General features: G+C 43.2%; 1 protein-coding gene across 4 annotated transcripts in view; it reads right to left on the bottom strand.

The window, feature by feature from the left end:
* Positions 1 to 19,518, bottom strand: part of AKNAD1 (AKNA domain containing 1) — a 40,726-nt gene that overhangs the window by 8,321 nt on the left and 12,887 nt on the right. For all 4 annotated transcript variants that reach the window (XM_033198723.1, XM_033198725.1, XM_033198724.1 and 1 more), the window contains exons 6-11: positions 18,622 to 18,755; positions 13,036 to 13,192; positions 10,080 to 10,207; positions 9,560 to 9,642; positions 5,655 to 5,748; positions 2,640 to 2,734 (exon numbers count right to left, since the gene is read on the bottom strand). In XM_033198723.1, coding sequence (XP_033054614.1) covers positions 2,640 to 2,734; positions 5,655 to 5,748; positions 9,560 to 9,642; positions 10,080 to 10,207; positions 13,036 to 13,192; positions 18,622 to 18,755 — 691 coding nt within the window. The remainder of the gene's footprint in view (positions 1 to 2,639; positions 2,735 to 5,654; positions 5,749 to 9,559; positions 9,643 to 10,079; positions 10,208 to 13,035; positions 13,193 to 18,621; positions 18,756 to 19,518) is intronic.

Genomic DNA, 19,518 nt, shown 5'->3' with positions numbered 1-19,518 from the left:
TCTTTAAAAGGTAGAGCCTAATTCCTCTCCCCTTGAGTGTGGGCTGGGGTTAGTGACCCACTTCTAACAAATAGAATAAAGTGGTAGTGATGGCATATGACTTCCAAAACCAGGCCATGAAAGACACTGAAGCTTCCATCTCAGTATATCTCTCTTGGATCACTTGCTCTGGGGGAAGCTGCCTGCCGTGTGGTAACGACACTCAAGCAGCCTATTGGAGAGGCCCACATGTCGGGCCAATGCTCATGTGAGTGAACCATCTTGGAAGCAGATCTTCCAGCCCCAGGCAAGCCCCCAGATGAGGGCATCCTTGGCTGACATCTTGACCAAACCTCACGAGAGACCCTGAGCCTGAACCACCCAGCTAAAGTGCTCCCAAATTCCTGACCCACAGAAACTCTAAGATGATAAATGTTTGTTGTTTTGAGCCTTAAGTTCTGGGATACATGGTAACACAGCAATAGATAACTAATACACTCACACTCACTCTTTGGTCCTGCCAAGTCACTTAACTTCTCTGAGCCTCTAGTTCCTTATCTATAAACATTCCTGCTTTACAGGGATATTGTGAGAGTTATGTGATAGACACTGGCAACAGTTTTCAAACTTTTGATTCCAGAACCCTTTTACACTCTTCAAATTGAGGGCCCCAAACAGCCTTCGTTTCTGTGGTTTTAATCTACCATAAAATGATAATATATACCATTTTATAGACCTGAGGTGAAAATCCCCCCTCATTGGAGAACAGCTATCATTCAACATTCCGTCCACTGCAGATGGATTGGTAGAGAGGTACTAATTTATAGATTACTAGTTATTTTTTGCTTGTGCAGAATCATTTAGATTTCCCAAAACTAAATGAGCAGTTCCAAGGTGCTTTTCTTTAGAATTTTAAACTGAGACGTTTAAAAGACAATTTTATTTATTATAGCATTTAAAAAGTAATAAATCAATTTCGTATTAACAAAATAGCATGTTTTTAATGAAAATGACTATTTCCAAAAAATTTAGTGAGAAGAGTGGCATCATTTTATGTTTTGGCAAATATCTTGAATATCTGGCTTAATGAAAGGCAACTGGATTCCACAGCTGCATCTCCATCAGTTGCCTGCAATACTAGAGTTGCACAGCTATATAGCTGGTAAAGGAAGGACCTGGTGGCCCCCCGAAAGGGTTTCAGGAAACCCCAGGGACCCCCCCCCATTACAACTGGAAAACCCCTTCTTCATTATACCATCTGGCATAATACATCTTCAATCAATGAACATTATTATTATTATTATTATTTTGAGATGGAGCCTCACTCTGTCGCCCAGGCTGGAGTGCGGTGGCGTGATCTCGGCTCACTGCAAGCTCCGCCTCCCAGGTTTACGCTATTTTCCTGCCTCAGCCTCCCGAGTAGCTGGGACTACAGGCGCCCGCCACCTCGCCCAGCTAGTTTTTTTGTATTTTTCAGTAGAGACGGGGTTTCACCGTGTTAGCCAGGATGGTCTCAATCTCCTGACCTCGTGATCCGCCCGTCTCGGCCTCCCAAAGTGCTGGGATTACAGGCTTGAGCCACCGCGCCCAGCCCAGTGAACCCTATTATTATTTGGAAATGTGTCGTCTACAGAGAGGCCAGTGCAGAACGAAGTGTGACAGAACAGAAGGCAGAGCCGGAGGCACGGCTCTGGGCCACAGGCAGTGCGGATGTAAGAAAGCCTGGACAGCTCTCCAGTGCAACTTCCTGATGCATAAGCTGGGGGGACAAGCTGGGTAGGTAGGTTAGGCTCAGAGGTGATTTTAGAGCTGAGAAGCTGCCTGAGCAGAGGCCTCCAGCCCCACCTCTTCTCCCAGGGCAGTTCTGCTAGATGTTTCTCTCCTTCAACTATCTTTGCAGAAAGGATCTTATGACTAAAAACCATTGAATTGCATGCACTGGGACACCTCCCAGCTCCAACTTTCTTTGCTTCTGTGAAATGTATATATCCAAGGCAGCAGCAACTCTCACGTAGCCAGTAACATTACCAGGTACAGTTATGGGTCATGTGGGAAGGATGAGGATGGACAGACTGAAAGACATCTTGTGATTGAGTCCGTGGAGTCCTTCATTTTCAGCTAGAAACGGGTGTTCATGCTTCACTCTACTTAACCACATCTTATTGAAAGTGATTCTTTTTTTCTTTTTTCTTTCTTTCTTTCTTTTTTTTTTTTTTGAAACAGGGTCCTACTCTGTCACACAGGCTGGAGTGCAGTGGCATGATCATGGTTCACTGCAGCCTCGACCAGGGCTCAAGCAATCTTCCCACCTTAGCCTCCCAAGTAGCTGGGACTACAGGCGCAAGCCACCACACCCGGCTAATTTTTGTATTTTTTTTGTACCGATGGAATTTCACCATGTTGGCCAGGCTGGTCTTGAACTCCTGAGCTCAAGTGATCCACCCATCTCAGCCTCCCAAAGTGCTGGAATTACAGGCATGAGCCCCCATGCCTAGCCTAATCATTCTTTACATTTTGCAAATAAATAAATACATCATGCAACATCCTAGCGTAGGGAAATGCTCTTGGAGTGGCAGATGGCAAGCTGGTGCCCACCGTGAGAAGACTCCATGGGGAGGGACGCTGAAGACTGAGCACCCAGCCCAAGCCCGTCAACTTACTGGGAGTGGAATCTGAATGTGGTGCCTTTTCATGGACAGTTGAAAATCTTCCACAGTAGATCCTTCTGTGGCCCTTTTTCTCCACTTTTGGCTTCCTAAAAAAGGGCATGAGATCCTGTAAACTTTCAGTGCATGTCCACTAGAGATAGGGAAAGTTTTGGTAAAGCTGAAACATTAAATTTTGTTATATCAGAGCCTGGAACAGTGTAGGAGGGGCCTGTCATCCTCCACACAGAGCTCTCGTCTGCCTGCCTGTTTGAGAGCTTTTCTACAAAAAATTGCACCCGAGCACAATTTGGCCTGATAAGAAAATGTACACAAGACATGAAAAGTAAATGTTTTGTTCTGCAGAGGTTAATATCTAATCATCATATACACATTTACAAACCACATTTGAAGTATGGAATTATAAAGTTTGGAGTTTTCTTCATGCATCAAAATCCATTCCAAGCTGGGTGTGGTGGCTCATGCCTGTAATCCCAGCACTTTGGGAGGCCAAGGAGGGCGGATGGCTTGAGACTACGAGTTCAAGACCAGCCAGGGCAACATGGCAAAACCTCATCTCAAAAACAAACAAACAAATAAACAGTTCCTACCAGGGGAAGAAACTATGCTATACGTCAGTAATGGGTCACGTAGCTTTGGCCCTGGAAGTACAAGCTGATTATATCCAACAACTCCAGCAAAGTGGGCTTTGTCAGGTGTCTGTGGGACTAAAGGCTGTGGGAGCATGTGGAGGTGATTTTGGTTGCACATGGCCACCAGGTGGCATCAGAAAGAAGCAACTGCAATGGACATTCTTCAGGAGACTTCCTGTGGCCCACCTGCAGCTTCTTCCCTCCTCCTCAGAAATCCCAACTCCTCCAAAGGAATTCGAATTAATAACAGTTCTGAACAAAGCTCTTGCTCAGCTCCTGGGATACAGTAATAGCCCCCAGGGAAAGCTGTTCATTCTTAGTGTGGACGGCACCATGCCCAAGACATCCTGGTATGAATGAGGCAGGTTGCCCAGGGCTGGGGTTTGAGCCCAAGGCATTGCTGGGCAAACACACGCTCGCCGTGCTGTGCCTTGGCCTGCTGTTGGCGGAGAAGGGAGGGGACTGTGGGTTCGTGGGGCTGGGGCTGAGAAGCCAGGCCCTTTCCCTCCTCTTGGAAAAACATGCTGTCCTCCTGAGTCACATATTTTCTCACACCTCATTTTCTGTCTCCACCCTCCTCCTCTGGGGCATTTGAACATCTGCTCTCCAAAGTGGGAAACTTGGATCTCACTCAAGTGTGTGCAGTCCAACACAGGGCTTTTTCTGCTTTTAAACTCCTTTGTGCACTCAAATCTTCTGGCCAAACTTAATTCCACTGGAGAAGACAGTTTTTCAACAAGACAAAGCAGCTAAAGTGCACCCTTAAATGCAAAGTTTTGCATCAGAAATAACGTAAAGGGATAAGCATATTTTACATTTTATACATATATAATTTATCCACTTACATATAAACAATTTACAAATATCCTGAAAATAATATGTACATCAGCAAGCTGCCTAAAGGACAAGCCCCACTAGAGAGAGATTTAATCTTCTAACAGAAAGAGTACATAGCCCTCCCTTCAATCAATAGTTCCTCAGGGATTATGTAGGTGACCAAGATTTTAATTCCTAAGTCATGTGTATCTCCTCATCACTCCCCAGGAGTGGATTCACTGTGAGATTTCATTGTACACTTGGTTGTCCTTCCAGCTTGGCTATCATAAAAAAGTATGATTTAGTCTGGAACATTGGTTCCTGTCTTGGTACTTAAAGTACTTCTGTAGGGTATACACTAGGAATTTAGAAGAGAGAAATTTAGTACCTTGAATGCTTAATAAAAATGCTTTTTAAATGTCAAAATACTTTCATTATACTTAGTAAAATCTTTAAAAATCCAAAATTAGACTTTAATTCAGTAAATAAAAATAGTATGCCTGGGATGACTCAGTGAGTAAGCTTCATGAGTGCCCCTTAGATTAAAGGGGAGCTCAAAGCTGATGACTGACATGGTGGTTTCATGACCCACACACGATGACACATGACCATTTTTAGCACAAGCTTCATGCAGCTTCTTTTTTCAGGGGTGGACACTCATTAGAACACTTAAGGCGGGTGCCCATTCCCACAACGGAATGCTCTCTAACAGGAGGTCTCCGTCTTTCAGACCCTGCCATCTGCTTCTGTTAGAGTTCATTACGTACATATAACAGTGGTTGCTTAACACCTGCTGCCTCCCTGACTCTCGACCTTCCAAAGGTCAACGAGCCAAGCTTTGGCTGGAGTCCACAGTGAGCTTAGAGGTAACATCTCTCGCTACCTGAAAGAAGCTTCAGATAAATGATACTGAATCGACACGGATTAATAGTTGCACCAATGGGTGTTTCAAAAACAAAGAACTTCTGCTGAGGATTTTACATGATTTACAGCTTGTTAGCTCTGGAAGATTTCGTGCTTAGGAATGGGAAGAAGCCCTGAGAAGAGGGATGAGGCTTGTTCCTGGGACTGGGGGGCTCAGGTGAAACCCAACAGAGAAGACTTGCTCATCATAAGGAGAGCGTAGGGATGGTGGGAGCTGTTTGTTATACAGGATAAGAATCCCCCATGTAGGCAATGTTCAAAAGCCTACAGGACCACCCTCCCTGGGCTGTAACCGTGATTCTTAACCAACGGGGCTTATCCCAATCACCTGGGGAGATTTAAAAGCACTATTCCTACCAGAGCCCCACCGCTGGCGATGCTGAGATAGTAGGTTGGGTGGAGGCATGTGCGTGATTGTGAAATCTCTCATGGTGATTTTGATGTTCTCCCCAGTTGAGGACCACGGCTACCGGATCTGTAGGGTAGGAGGGAGGCTGGGCTCTGTGCCCGGGCCTGAGATCTGTGACTCTATAACTCAGCCCGCGGCCTCAGATAGTTGCCGCCCACTCTCGCTGGAGTTACTATGCCAGGACTGACTCCAATCCACCCTGGGAATGTAGCCACAAGAAGCCCTCACCATTCAAGGAGCCTGCGGCAGATGGCACAGCTCGGACTGGGTGCCGTCGTCTCTGCACAATCCTGCCTTCCTGGAGTGCCCCTGGGGTCCTCCTGCGCCACAAAGCACACAGATGGAGATGTTAGAGAGGATGTGACTCACGCCGCGCACAGGCCAGCAAGCAGCTGAGGTCCTGCTGAACTTGCCACGTCAGGCCTAGAGAGAGACTCGCCAAACCTCTCCTCCAGATGGGGAAACGGAGGCGCAGGGGGACAGGAGGAAAAGAAGGAAGAGCCCATCCTTAGTTCTGATGTCTCACTCGGTCGGCGCTGCGCCTCTAACGTCCTGGGCTGAAGAATGGAAGTTTCCATCCTGGCTTGCTTTTTTCCTCCTCTAAACAGATTTTAAAATCTGGTATACAGATGTCAGAATACTTTCCCCTTTTTATCTTTCCTTTAGTTTCAAATTACTCCAACCTTCACCAGAGAATGAACAGATTTAGGAACACAATTTTTAGGTCTATTAATCTGACCGCTGGCTAGTAGAGCTCTAAAAGCCTTTCCAAAGAAATATATTCAGCTATGAATTAAAACAAGGTTTAGGGACTGTCTGGTGGCCTAAATGCTTGCTTATATATCCCTTTCTAACACAAAACAATTACTCCACTGACCTGTGAGGGCTGATACCACCCACTGTGTTTTTGACTATGGTCTTACCCTTTATGTAAGTAAAAAATAAATGTACTTTTCCCATCATTATAAACAATGGCAGAAGCATCATTGTACACATAGCTTTTTCCACATCTTGGATTACTTCCTGAGGAAATGTCTGGGCCAAAGGTTGCGAACATGTTTGTGTGATGACCCATATTGCCAAATGGCTTTCCACAAAAGTTGTACAGATTTCACAGCCACCAACAGTGTGGATGGCTCAGTTTGACCACACCTTCCTCTGCATCAGGAATTACCACTTGAAAATGTTTCTGCTAATTGAATGGGGGGGGGCAGGGGGTGTCACTTTTTGTGTTAATTTGCATTTCCTCCTTGACAAAGGCAGTAAGTCTGTTACTATTTGTTGATTTATTGGTTGTATTTCCTACTTGTGACTTTTTTTTTTTTTTTCTGAGACGGAGTCTCACTCTGTTGCCCAGGCTGGAGTGCAGTGGCCCAATCTCAGCCCACTGCAACCTCTGCCTCCCGGGTTCAAGCGACTCTCCTTGCTCAGCCTCCTGAGTAGCTGGGATTATAGGCACCCACCACTACCCCCAGCTAATTTTTTTTTATTTTTAGTAGAGACAGAGTTTCACCATGTTGGCCAGGCTGGTCTCAAGCTCCTGACCTCATGATTCGCCCTCCTCGGCCTCCCAAAGTACTGGGATTATAGGCGTGAGCCACTGTGCCCGGCCTTACTTGTGACTAAAGTGACTAAGCTCATGTCCTTTGTCCATTAATTTTCTTGGAGGGTTTCAGTGTTTTCCCATTACCATTTGTTAGTTGTTCATGATATGCCAGGTGCTTCTTTTATAGTCTCTTTAATACTTCCAACCATCCTGGCACATTGTCTCCATTTTAATGGTGAGTAATCTGAGGCTCAGAGGATTTAAGCAACTTGGCAAGGTCACATCATGAGTAAGTGGGAGAGCTGGGATTTGAACTTTTACCTATCTGACTGGTATGTCATGTTTTTTTTTTTTTTTTTTTTTTTGAGATGGAGTTTCTCTGTGTTGCCCAGGCTGGAGTGCAGTGGCGCAATCTTGGCTCACTGCAACCTCCGCCTCCCTCCCAGTTTCAAGCGATTCTCCCACCTCAGCCTCCCTTCCAAGTAGCTGAGACCAGAGGCACACACCACCACACCCAGCTAATCTTTGTACGTCTTAGTAGAGACAGGGGTTTGCCATGTTGGTCAGGCTGGTCTCGAACTCCTGACCTCAAGTGATCCACCCGCCTTGGCCTACCAAAGTGCTGGGATTATAGGCGTGAGCCACCGTGCCCGGCCAGTATGCCTGTGTTCTTAACCACAGTTCTGCTTGTTGGGGAATTTGTCACAGCATTTGATATAATGAAGTTCTCAACAATGAACATTATTTGCTCTTAATATTTTCTCAGTTGTCCATCTACATTTTTTTAATTGACTATGGTTTCAGTTTTGTAAACAACTTAAAATAATCAATATTGTCAAGGAGGAGGTGCGAGTGGCCAAGAAACATATGAAAATAGGTTGAATTTCAAAAATAGCCAGTTTAAAATAATGAGATGTCAGTTTTCACTTATGCATTTAGCAAAAGTTGGAAAAAGAAAAAAATGTCTAGGGTAGGCTCAAACTGGAGATACCAACATTCCCGCGCACTGCCCTCAGCCTGTAAACCCCATGGCCTTCCGAAAGGCCAGATTATCAGAATTTTCAGCATGTACCATTTGAACCATTAACTGCAATCCTAGGGTTTTATTCTAAAGAAATGATCAACTACAAAAGTTTGCATGTCAAATGATGTTACCTGAAGCAATGTTTATGATATCAAAGAACTGGAAAAAATGAAATGTCCATCAATGAGAGATTGTCTAAATGTATCAGAGTACATTAATATCATGAAATATAGTGCAGTCATCAAAAATGAAGCAATAGGTTTATTCTAAGTGATGTGGAGAGCTGCTCAAAATATAACATTAAATGAAAAGCATAAAACTATATATATATAGTAAAATCCTATTTTGGCCAAAATGTATATATAGGAGAAAAAAAGACTGGAAGGAAATACACTAAAATATTAGCAATGGGTCGGGCACAGTGGCTCACGCCTGTAATCCCAGCACTTTGGGAGGCTGAGGTGAATGCATTACTTGAGGTCAGGAGTTCTAGACCAGTGTGGGCAACGTGGTGAAACCCCCCCCCCAAAAATACAAAAATTAGCTGGGCGTGGTGGCACATGCCTGTAATCCCAGCTACTCAGGAGGCTGAGGCAGGAGAATCACTTGAACCCAGGAGGTGGAGGTTGCAGTGAACTGGGATCGCACCATTGCATTCCAGCCTGGGCAACAGAGAGCGAGACTGTCTCAAAAAAAAAAAAAAAAAAAATTAGCATTGATTTTCCTCTCAGTGGAAGTTTCCTCTTTACACTTTTCTTTATTTTCTCATTTCTTTTGTAATAAGCATGTATCAGTTTTATAATTTTTTAAAAAGGGGTTTTTTCATCCATTTTTCTGGTGTGTTTTTTTTTTTAATTTTTATATTTTATCACTGCTAAGCTTACAGGGTTACTCCTGCACTTGACATTTAAGGCAGATTTACATTAGCAGAATGCAGGGAGGTGCCCCTCTTCCCGAGTTGGAGACCTGGGCTTTAATATCGCCTATCATTTACCCTGAACAAATCTCACCTTTCTAAATTACTCTTCCTCAGCCAAAAGACTCTGCAAACTGTAAAGCTCTGAGCCAACAGAATTATTATATCATTGTTTACTGCTTATTATAATATTGCTATCATTTAAGACCCCGGGGTTGTTAATCCCAGCATTTCCAATTCATTCAAAATGAAACAATCTCTAGACCCTCGGAACTTAAAGTGTGGTCCCCAGACCAGAACCAGCAGCTTTGGCATCACCTGGGGCTTGTTAGCAATGCAGAATTGCAGGCTCGCCCCAAACTCACTGAATCAGAGCCTGCATTTTAACAAGATCTATAGCTGATTCATAGGCTCAGAGAAGTTGGAGAAGCTCCGGTCTAGGTACGCCTGCCAAGTTTCTCAGGAGTGCTGAAAGTCGGAAACCGTCAGCAGTGCCAGCCATCACCAGCACTGACACTAAGGCTGCCATTAGGAAGAGGCAGGTGATCTTGATTATGCCAATTTCACAGTCACATTCGGCAACACTGGTTTTAGTTAAAGAATCAACAATGAGAAGAACCCATCCAGGCCCTGGCTGCAGGACATTACCCCAGAGTTAGAAGACAGCCTCATGGCCACTTGGTCTGGCTGGTTCTGGACAGTTGTATCTCCATAATGACCATTTAGGTAACTAATTAAAAAAAAAAAAAAAAAGCAGTTTGAATTTTAGAATCAGTTCTTGAGCTACCCGGGAGCTCCACTATTTGGAATCATTTGGCTTTATTCTGGCAGAGTCATTGGGAATTTAATTTAGCACCCCTGGGATGGTGGGAGCGAGCAACCTAAGGCAAAGAGTGCTGTGGGCCTCGTGTGGCCATTTGACCTTCACCTCTCCCCCGGTCCCCCAGCCCCAGCCGTCCAGTCCCTCAGATCTCTGCCCAGAGGGTTGCAGAGGCTGGCCAGGCCCTGCTGGTGGGGCAGGTGAGGAGCCAGGCTCCCAGGCTTTGTAACTCGTGGTCCAAGACTGCTTTTCCTATGGGAGCCCCGTGGGCCCCCCCTGGAGGCTGCATGAGGAAGGGGCCTCTTGCTGTGTCCTGTGTCTGCTGGGGCTGCAGGGCAAGAACTCACGTCTGCGGGGTCAGCTCACAGAGCTCCTCCTTGGGGGCCTCCTGCGGCCCTCCTTGGGGTGTCCCTGTCGCCTCACTCCCACCTGAGCCTTGAGGCCCAGGAGGGTGGCCAGGGTGCTCCTCGGGAACCTGGGGAGCCACACAAAAGGACTTGAATTAGAGCCACAGTCCCACGGGGGGTAACTCAAAATCAGTTCAGCTTCCCTACAGCGCCCCAAGACACCATAACATCCTGCCTGGCATCCCCACCCGTCTCCCCCAGCTCCTTACCTAGCTGCCTTCTCATCCTCCAAGACTCAGTCCAAATCTCACCTTCTCTGAAAAACCTTCTCCCTTAGTAATTCAAACCTTCTGCATTTAGTTACTTTTGGTCATATCCCATCACTTAATAGTCATGATAGCTAACACCCAGGAGTAATGTGCTTACTGTGAGCCGGGCCCTATTTTCAGCACATTACTTATATTAACTCATTTAAACATCGTAACAGCCCTGTGAAGCAAGTATCATTATCCCCATTTTACAGAAGAGAGAACTGAGGCACAGAGAGGTTGCATAACTTTCCTAAGATCACAAAGCTAATAAGTGACAGAGCCAGTATGTGAACCCAAGTAGTCTAGCTTCAGAGTCATGCAGAATGTATTATTATTTTCTTCACCATGCTTTTAACATTTAATAATTATATGTTAATTTAATTTTTTTTTTTTTTTGAGATGGAGTCTTGCCCTGTCGCCCAGACCAGAGTGCAATGGCGCAATCTTGGCTCACTGCAACCTCTGCCTCCCAGGTTCAAGCGATTCTCCTGCCTCAGCCTCCCAAGTAGCTGGGATTATAGGTGTGCACCACCACACCTGGCTAATTTTTTGTATCTTTAGTGGACACGGGGTTTTACCATGTTGGCCATGCTGTTCTCAAACTCCTGACCTCATGATCCGCCTGCCTCAGCCTCCCAAAGTGCTGGGATCACAGACGTGAGCCACTGCACTCAGCTTAATTTGTTAAGTATATGTGTCTCTCAGAAATGTAAGCATCTTGAGGGCAGGTGATTTGTCTGTTGTTCATGTTGTATCCCCAGTACCTAGAAAAGGGCTAGCGTATAGCAATACATACTGCTGAGTGAATGAAGGATGCCAGCAGTAGACTCTTTCGAGGGCCACTTATCACAAAGTTATTTAGAGAGTTCTCATCGTTTCACAACAGTATCTGTAAACTTGGGACCAAGTAAAGAAGAGCAGATCCAGACCCAGGGAGCCGCCAGGTAGAGGGCAGGGCCAACCCTGAGGTGGCCTCACAAAGACTCGTGACTCCTGCAGGTCCAAGACTAACAGGGCAGCCGCTGTGAGCCTGGAGACTGCTTGGGTGCCTTGAGATGGGCTGTTACATCCGCAGTGGCTCGGGGCTTCCTCTATGAAGCATCGACTCTCCTGGGCTTTCAGATGGACATTCAGGATTCAAAGATGAGTGCAGAGTCACAGAGACAAACAAGACCCAGTGCTGTAGGGATACAGAGGCTGGGGCCAAGAATTCCTCCAGGTGCAGGGGATCGGGGGGCTTGGGGGTGAGGAGGGTGGCTGACTAGGATTGCATAAATGACCTGACAGTAGAGCTGGGACTTGAATGAGTGACATTTTGCCAGGCAGGTACGTGCTTTGAGGAGGCAAATACTTCTTCGGAAGGGCTAACGTTGACATAATCTTTGTCACTTTGTCCTTTGCTCTGACAAAATCCTCATTCAAGTTGGAATATCAGCCCCAGGCTGTGGCTTCAAATACTGTATGAAACTAAAGAGTCAATTTAAAGTATTTATTTAAATGATTCCATTTCTGAGAATTTTAATTTTAGTCTGAATGTTCTGATAGTTGAGGCTACAAAGGCAAAAAGTATAGAAAGACAGTGGTGGTTGATTTGAATTCTGAATCTTGCATATGTAGAAATCCAAAAGAATTTAACTTGAGAAAAGGAAAATGCAGAAGTGGATTCTTGGGAAATAATTATTTCACCGAGTGTGCTATTCTTTATTTTCAGGTAGCTCATGCCTGTAATCCCAACACTTTGGGAGGACAAGCAGGCGGATCACTTGAGGTCAGGAGTTTGAGACCAGCCTGGCCAACATGGTGAAACCCGTTCTCTACCAAAAATATAAAAAATTAGCCAGGTAGTGGTGGCATGCGTCTGTAATCCCAGCTACTTGGAAGGCTGAGGCAGGAGAATCACTTGAGTCTGGGAGGCAGAGGTTGCCGTGAGCTAAGATTGTGCCACCACACTCCTGCCTGGGTGAGTACAAAACTATGAAGAAAAAAAATTATTTCTTCCAGATATGATCTATAAAAACTTTCTTATTCATCTGGAAGAAATAGCTCTTCAGTGGTTTGATGGGTTTAAACAGCGTTGTTACATCCTAAACTATAAAGATGTTTCAAAAACTAACACTTGAAATGCTTCTAATCTTTAGAAGCTTGTTCCGTTTAAAATAATATAATTTGGCCGGGCGCGGTGGCTCAAGCCTGTAATCCCAGCACTTTGGGAGGCCAAGACGGGCGGATCACTAGGTCAGGAGATCGAGACCATCCTGGCTAACACGGTGAAACCCCATCTCTACTAAAAAAATCTACAAAAATCTAGCCGGGCGAGGTGGCGGGCGCCTGTAGTCCCAGCTACTCGGGAGGCTGAGGCAGGAGAATGGCGTAAACCCGGGAGGCGGAGCTTGCAGTGAGCTGAGATCCGGCCACTGTACTCCAGCCTGGGCGACAGAGCGAGACTCCGTCTCAAAAAAATAAATAAATAAATAAATAAATAAATAAATAAAATAAAATAAAATAATATAATTCATGGGACTTTGGAAAGTTAAGTTTTCATGAGATATTAAAATGAAATTCAGTGAATCCATGAATTAGGAGTCTATAAATGCATAAATACCATTTTTCCTGGCACAAAATTCGGCTGTACATTGCTGTATTACCTCATTTGAGAGTGAAGAGGAGGTGGAGGCCAAGTCATCCAGGGTAACTGGAGAACTCACAGGAGGAGAAGGAGCTGAAGTATATTTGCTTTCATCCATTTTCTCTTTAACATCTTCAAGTAGCATCTCCAACTTGAAGATTTCACCTTCCACTTTTCTGAGTAAACAATAAACACACAGGCATCTTCTGGGCTATGTGGTTGGCATTCTAATTAATAACGACGGTTCTTGAATACAGCACTGATTTATATTATTAATGTGGCCTGTCTTCTGGCACAAAGGAAAATGGGAGCCCGCACGACTGTTCATCGTTTCTCTGACAGCCTGGGCTCTGATCTTCACCTGCTCTCCATTAGCTGCGTATCCGTGTACAAATCACTTAGCATTTCTGGGCCTCCAATGTCTCACTTATAACCTGGGACAACAATACTGTCCCTTACTTACCCGGATTTGATGACTTTGAGGTCCCTTGCAAGGGATTCTAAGAACTGTGATTCTATGGAAATGTATGTGAATTTGAAAAGAGGAAGAATATTAGATAACTGAATAATTTAATTAACAAGTTCTAACCCATATGAATATATGTATGTGTATATAAATATATATTTTACCCAACAAAGAGAATCCATTTTCTTCAAATCTGTTACGTTTATCAAAATTTACCTTGTAACAGTCCACAAAGAAAAATTTCAAGAAAATCCAAAATATTAAAAATTATACTACCTACATTCTCTTATCAGTAGACATTAACAACGAAAACATAGCCCCCCAAGAAAACCCTATTTAATTAGAAATTTTAATACCTAAATAGCTTTGGATTAAATAGGAAATAAAAATGAATATTAGGCATAACTTACAAGTCAATGACAAGAGAATAACATAGGAAATCAAATGTAATGCAGTTAAAGCAGTACTCTGAGGAAAACTTCTAGTCTTAAATGCATTATTGGAAAAAATCAATAATCAATAAACTATTTAAAACAGGAAGATAGAAAAGGGAATATAAAATAAACCGCAGATAGGCCGGGCGCGGTGGCTCAAGCCTGTAATCCCAGCACTTTGGGAGGCCGAGACGGGCGGATCGCGAGGTCAGGAGATCGAGACCTTCCTGGCTAACACGGTGAAACCCCGTCTCTACTAAAAATACAAAAACTAGCCGGGTGAGATGGCGGGCGCCTGTAGTCCCAGCTACTCGGGAGGCTGAGGCAGGAGAATGGCGTAAACCCGGGAGGCGGAGCTTGCAGTGAGCTGAGATCTGGCCACTGCACTCCAGTCCGGGCAACAGAGCGAGACTCCGCCTCAAAAAAAAAAAAAAATAAAAAAAAAAAAAAAATAAACCGCAGAAAAGGATTCATAAAATTACTTGAAATAAATGACACTTAAAATAATTTGATCAATAAAATAAAACATGTTTTTTTCCCAAAATATCTATAAAACAAACCACTGGAAGTCTGAAAAACAAATAGCATTAAGAATGAGAAAGGAAAAATAGGAAACATTTTAAATCAAAAGGCACTGGAAAATTCATATCAACACCATTTAAAATTTAGGTGAATTGGGCAAGTTTCTAGGATAATATAAATTATTAAAATTCACTTTAAAAAGGTAGAAAATATGAAAAGACTAATAACCAGAGAAAAATGGAAATGGTCAAAAATCTACTCCACAAAAGGCATGAAGAGTGGGATAATGGGTGAGTTCTACCAAACCTTTTAAAAAAAATTTCAATGTCTCTAGTATGTTAATTTTTATATATTACATAGTTTAAAAGGTAATTTATTAAGTTTGAAAGTATATATTTCAACATATATTTTTACAGGAGAAATTTAAATCAAGTATATGCAGGCCCCTGAAGCACTTGTATAGAACCTCAGAGTTCACTAAACGTAATTCTATCAAGACTTTTAAGCAACAGATGAGTCCTATGTTATTAGACTCTTCCAGAACATGAAAAGAAAAGGGAAAATTGCCCAACTCATTCTGTGGTTCAACATTTGAATATTTATTAATATATTCCACTACATTAATAGATTAAAGGAGAAAAACTAGATTTCTAAATCCCATTCGATTAAACATTTTATTAAATTAAATAACAGCAAAAGCCCTAGTTCTAGAAAGCTAGGAATAGAAGAAAACTTTCTTGAAGCTTATTTACTTGAATCATACCTGGGAGAATTCTCATTATTATTAGTGACATGACAAGGATGCTGTCTTTTATGGCTCACGCCGATAATCCTGACACTTTGGGAGGCCAAGGCGTGGGAGGATCACTTGAGCCCGGGAGGTCAAGACTAGCCTGGACAACATAGGGAGACCCTGTCTCTACAAAAAAATTTTTTTATTAGCTGGGCATGGTGGCATACACCTGTAGTCCCTGCCACTCAGGAGGCTGAGGTGAGAGGATCCCAGAGTCCAGGAGTCTGAGGTTGCAATGAGCTATGATTGTGCCACTGCATTCCAGCCTGGACAAGAGTGAGACTTGGTCTGAAAAAAAAAAATGCTGTCTGTCACTAGCATTAATTATTCACTATTGTTCTGGAAAACCTAGCAAATGAAATAAAGAAAGAAAAAGAAATGAGACATATAAGAGTTGGAGAGAAAAGAAAGTATAATACAAATATTCTAGAGTAAAAAGCTTCTTAATATTTTCAGATGCTACGGATTGTCATACTTAAAAACGAACACAATCAACTAAAAATCAACAAAACACTAAGAAGAGAATTGCATAAGGTAGCCCAGTACAAGTTAAATATACAATATAGAAATATTTCCTATAATATCAATTAGAGAAAACATCTGTCAACAATACTCAGAAAAACTATAAAATGGTTAGTAATAAACTTAACAAAAAAATGTGTAAAACCTGCATGAAGAAAGCATGCCCCTGGATGGGAATACTCACTGCAAAGATTTCAGTTCTTCCCAATCTAACCTATAAATTCAATACCATCCTAAGCAAAATCCTCATGAAATTTCATTAAGAAACTTGGTGAACTGATTATAAAGTTTATTAGTATGAGGAGTGTATAAGAATAGCTAAAAGAAAATTTTTTTAAAAAGAAAGATAAATATACACTAACCTATAATAATTTAAAACTGTGTGGATAATGTAAAAATAGAAACATAGATCCATGGGATGGAATAGAAACAGCTCTGTATACACGTGGAGGTTTTGTATCTGATATAAGGGGCTTTCTCAAACGGTGGGGGAAGGCTGCCCTAACCAATAAGTGGTGGGACAAAGATCTAAGCATGAAAAAAACAAAGTAATAATTGAATAAAATATAGGAAAATATGTTGTGATCTTGCAGGCAGAAGAGAATGAAACAGGGGACAAGGAGAGACTGAAAGTTTAAAAGAAATGAGCCCGGGGAACAGTGGCTCATGCCTGTAATCCCAGCACTTTGGGAGGCCGAGGCAGGGGGATCACTTGAGGTTAGGAGTTCAAGACCAGCCTGGCCAACCTGGTGAAACCCCGTCTCTACTAAAAATACAAAAAAATTAGTCAGGCATGGTGGCATGCGCCTTTAATCCCAGCTACTCTGGAGGCTAAGGCAGGAGAATCACTTGAACCTGGAAGGTAGAGGTTGCAGTGAGCCAAGATCATGCCACTGCACTCCAACCTGGGCAACAAAGCAAGATTCCATCTCTAATAATAATAATAATAAAAGAAATGAAATGATGGAGCAACGCCTCAAGGTAGTAGAAAGGGATGGGTTCAAAGATCATGGCTAGAGAGGCTGGAGAGCAAATTAAAGAAGGGCGAGGTGAAAACATGGGGATTTGGAGATGGAAGAGACATTTTTGAGGGAAGTTGTGATCTTTTCTATAAAGCGGAAGATAAGATTTCATGCTGAGACTCTCAGGGAGAAGTGGCTGATGAAGGTAGAACCCCATTTCTTGAATTCTTGGCTTCTGGTGTTAGTATGTGAAAGAATCAAATTACTATTGGACTACATTCTGATAAGCAAGATGCATGAAATCCAAGCAAATATTTTTGCATATTACCTTGTAAAGGTAATAATGAGAAGGCTTTAATAAGAGCACAGCAGGTGATGTAAACGAAGGACTGGTCAATGAATTTGCAGAATTCTTGCCCCTCCAGAAAGCCCTCTGCATTAGCCTTTGGACTCAACACTTAGAAGGTTCTCAACATATCAGGAACCCAAGGGCTGTATAGGGTTCTGTTTCTTGTCACATCATGCCCATTTGAGAACAAGAGGACCATTCTGGAGCTGATGAGTCTTTGCCTGTCCTGCGGTGGCTTTAGCTGAGATTTGGGAAAGGCTGGGTCCCTCTCTTGCCTGTATTGAAAGCTTCTGCCATATATGGAATGTAATTGCAGTTGAAGTTCTTTTTATTTCTACTCGTGCCAGGCACAGTGTGGTTGTAACTAGGATATAAATAAGACATTGAATAACTTTGGTCTTAATGTGCACAGAAGTCTGTCTTTAAAACGACTGCCCAAACAGGAGATTCTTTGGAAAATAAATATCCTTACTCTATGAATTTTAAATAGCTGAAGCATGCAGAGTTCTTTCTTCCCCTGCCCCCCAAAAAAAGCCTTTGGGAAAAAATCAATATTAAAACCTCATCCTTACTGTCTAATTACTCAGTATTGAAATAAAGGTAGACAGAGATTCCATTCATTTTGGAAAAGTAAAGCCATACCTCGGGGGAAAAAATACCACAGAACGCTAGGGCTGAAATGTAAACCATTAAAAAATTTGGCAACAACGATTCCATATTAAAATGCTATGAATAGAAAGGGCTGAACTTACAAACATTAAGCCTACTAAATAGTTTATTTTAATTTATACCAGGAAATTATAAGGGAAAGAATCCGCTCCTTGAGTCCTGGAATACAGCTTAAAATTATTTGGAATGAAGAGAGGAGAATACAGTGCCATAAAAACCACCAGCTAGAAACTTCAGTTTCAAGTGTGTGTTCAAGGTTCTCATGTGAATTAACTCAGAAATCATTTAACTTTAAGCTTTAACACTTTTCCTTTATCGGGATTTGTAGGTCCCTCACCCTGACACCAATTAACTTTACAATGACCCCCTCCTGCCCAGTGTGCCTTGGAATTATCAGTGAATGGGAAAGAGAAGGGGAAAGAGAGGGACAGAAGAGAGAACCAGGCAAGGACAATAAAGGCAGGTGTGGGGAGAGAGAGATAAGAAAGGAAAAAGCTGAGAGGGAGAAGAGAGGAGGAACTTGAGAAGAGGGCCCTCTGTGGTTATCATGTGAGCCTTTCTAGGGTTTTCTTAGGCTCCTGTGGGCCTCCAAACCAATTATAATGATATCCAACAAATTGCAAAATTTTGGTACAATGCCTCTGCCCCAGGAAGCATTTGTTCATTTTGGGTGTTCCATCTGAGTCAATGTCCAGCACAGTACCTTACACTCAACAGGTCCTCCATGCTGTCTGTGGCATGGGGTGACACTTTGTTCATTGGTGACACAGTTTTTGCTGACCCCAGACCAGTGACTCTCCAAGCACTAAGCCAGCAGCCACATCAGAATCCCACCTGAAGGAGATCACCTTTGACCCCTCCACCTTACACAGTTGGTTTAAACCTGACCTTTCTGGATCAAAGTCACCGACAACTGTTGATTCGTGCTTGTGGAGTTGCTGCTGCAAAGTCAGATGCTTGTCCTTGGTGGCCAGAAAGTTCTGCTCCAGCAGTTCAAGGTGTCCCTGCAGTTTCTCCAGGACCTGCAGCGGTAAAGTCACTGGAATCACTCACATGCAAGTCTGTGTGTGTAACTGTTCTCCCAAAAACACAAAGCAGCCGTACCCTACAGTAGTGTCAGAATGAAGCTGCCATCCTTCTCCCAGCAGCATGAATTTTTTGTCTCAGTGTCTGACATCTAAACTACAGACAAACCCAAGGGTCATCTCAACATTCACAAACCCTCACAGCATATAGCTCAAAAATCAATTACTTCTGATTTCTCTCTCAGAACCCACTCAGAAGCCTCTGGCCTTCCTTAATGGGACATTCATAATCCTGTATATTTGTAGAATGGTTTTTAGCTTACAAAGCATTTTTCCGTTCCTCATCTTATTTAATCAATGTTGTAAATGTGGTAAAGTATATTTTATTATCCCAGTTTTACAAAGGAGGAAATTGGAGCTCTAGCAATATGTCTGAGGGCACACAGATCTTAAAAAGGAACTGGAGTTACATGGCCTGGGTTTCAGTCTGTGGGGAGTTGGAGGAGGAGATGGGGAAGGAACAGCAGGAAGATTTAGCCAAAGCTGTAAATGGGTCTCCAGACATCACCCCGTGCAGCCTCAGGCAGATGAATGTTTAAACTCTGCGGCTTAGGGGCATGTTGAAGATGTATGGAGGCTTCGGTCCCACAACCCCAGTCACTAAACATTCCCTGAGCACTGCCTATGTCTGGCCCGGGGCTAGAAGTGTGAGATTTAAAAATTGCATCAGGCACAGTTCCTGGTCTCAGAGATGTTGTTC

The sequence above is a fragment of the Trachypithecus francoisi genome, unplaced genomic scaffold, assembly GCF_009764315.1.
Source record: "Trachypithecus francoisi isolate TF-2019V2 unplaced genomic scaffold, Tfra_2.0 Lachesis_group5, whole genome shotgun sequence".
Lineage (NCBI taxonomy): Eukaryota > Metazoa > Chordata > Mammalia > Primates > Cercopithecidae > Trachypithecus > Trachypithecus francoisi.
This window is presented reverse-complemented; position numbering and strand designations above follow the sequence as displayed.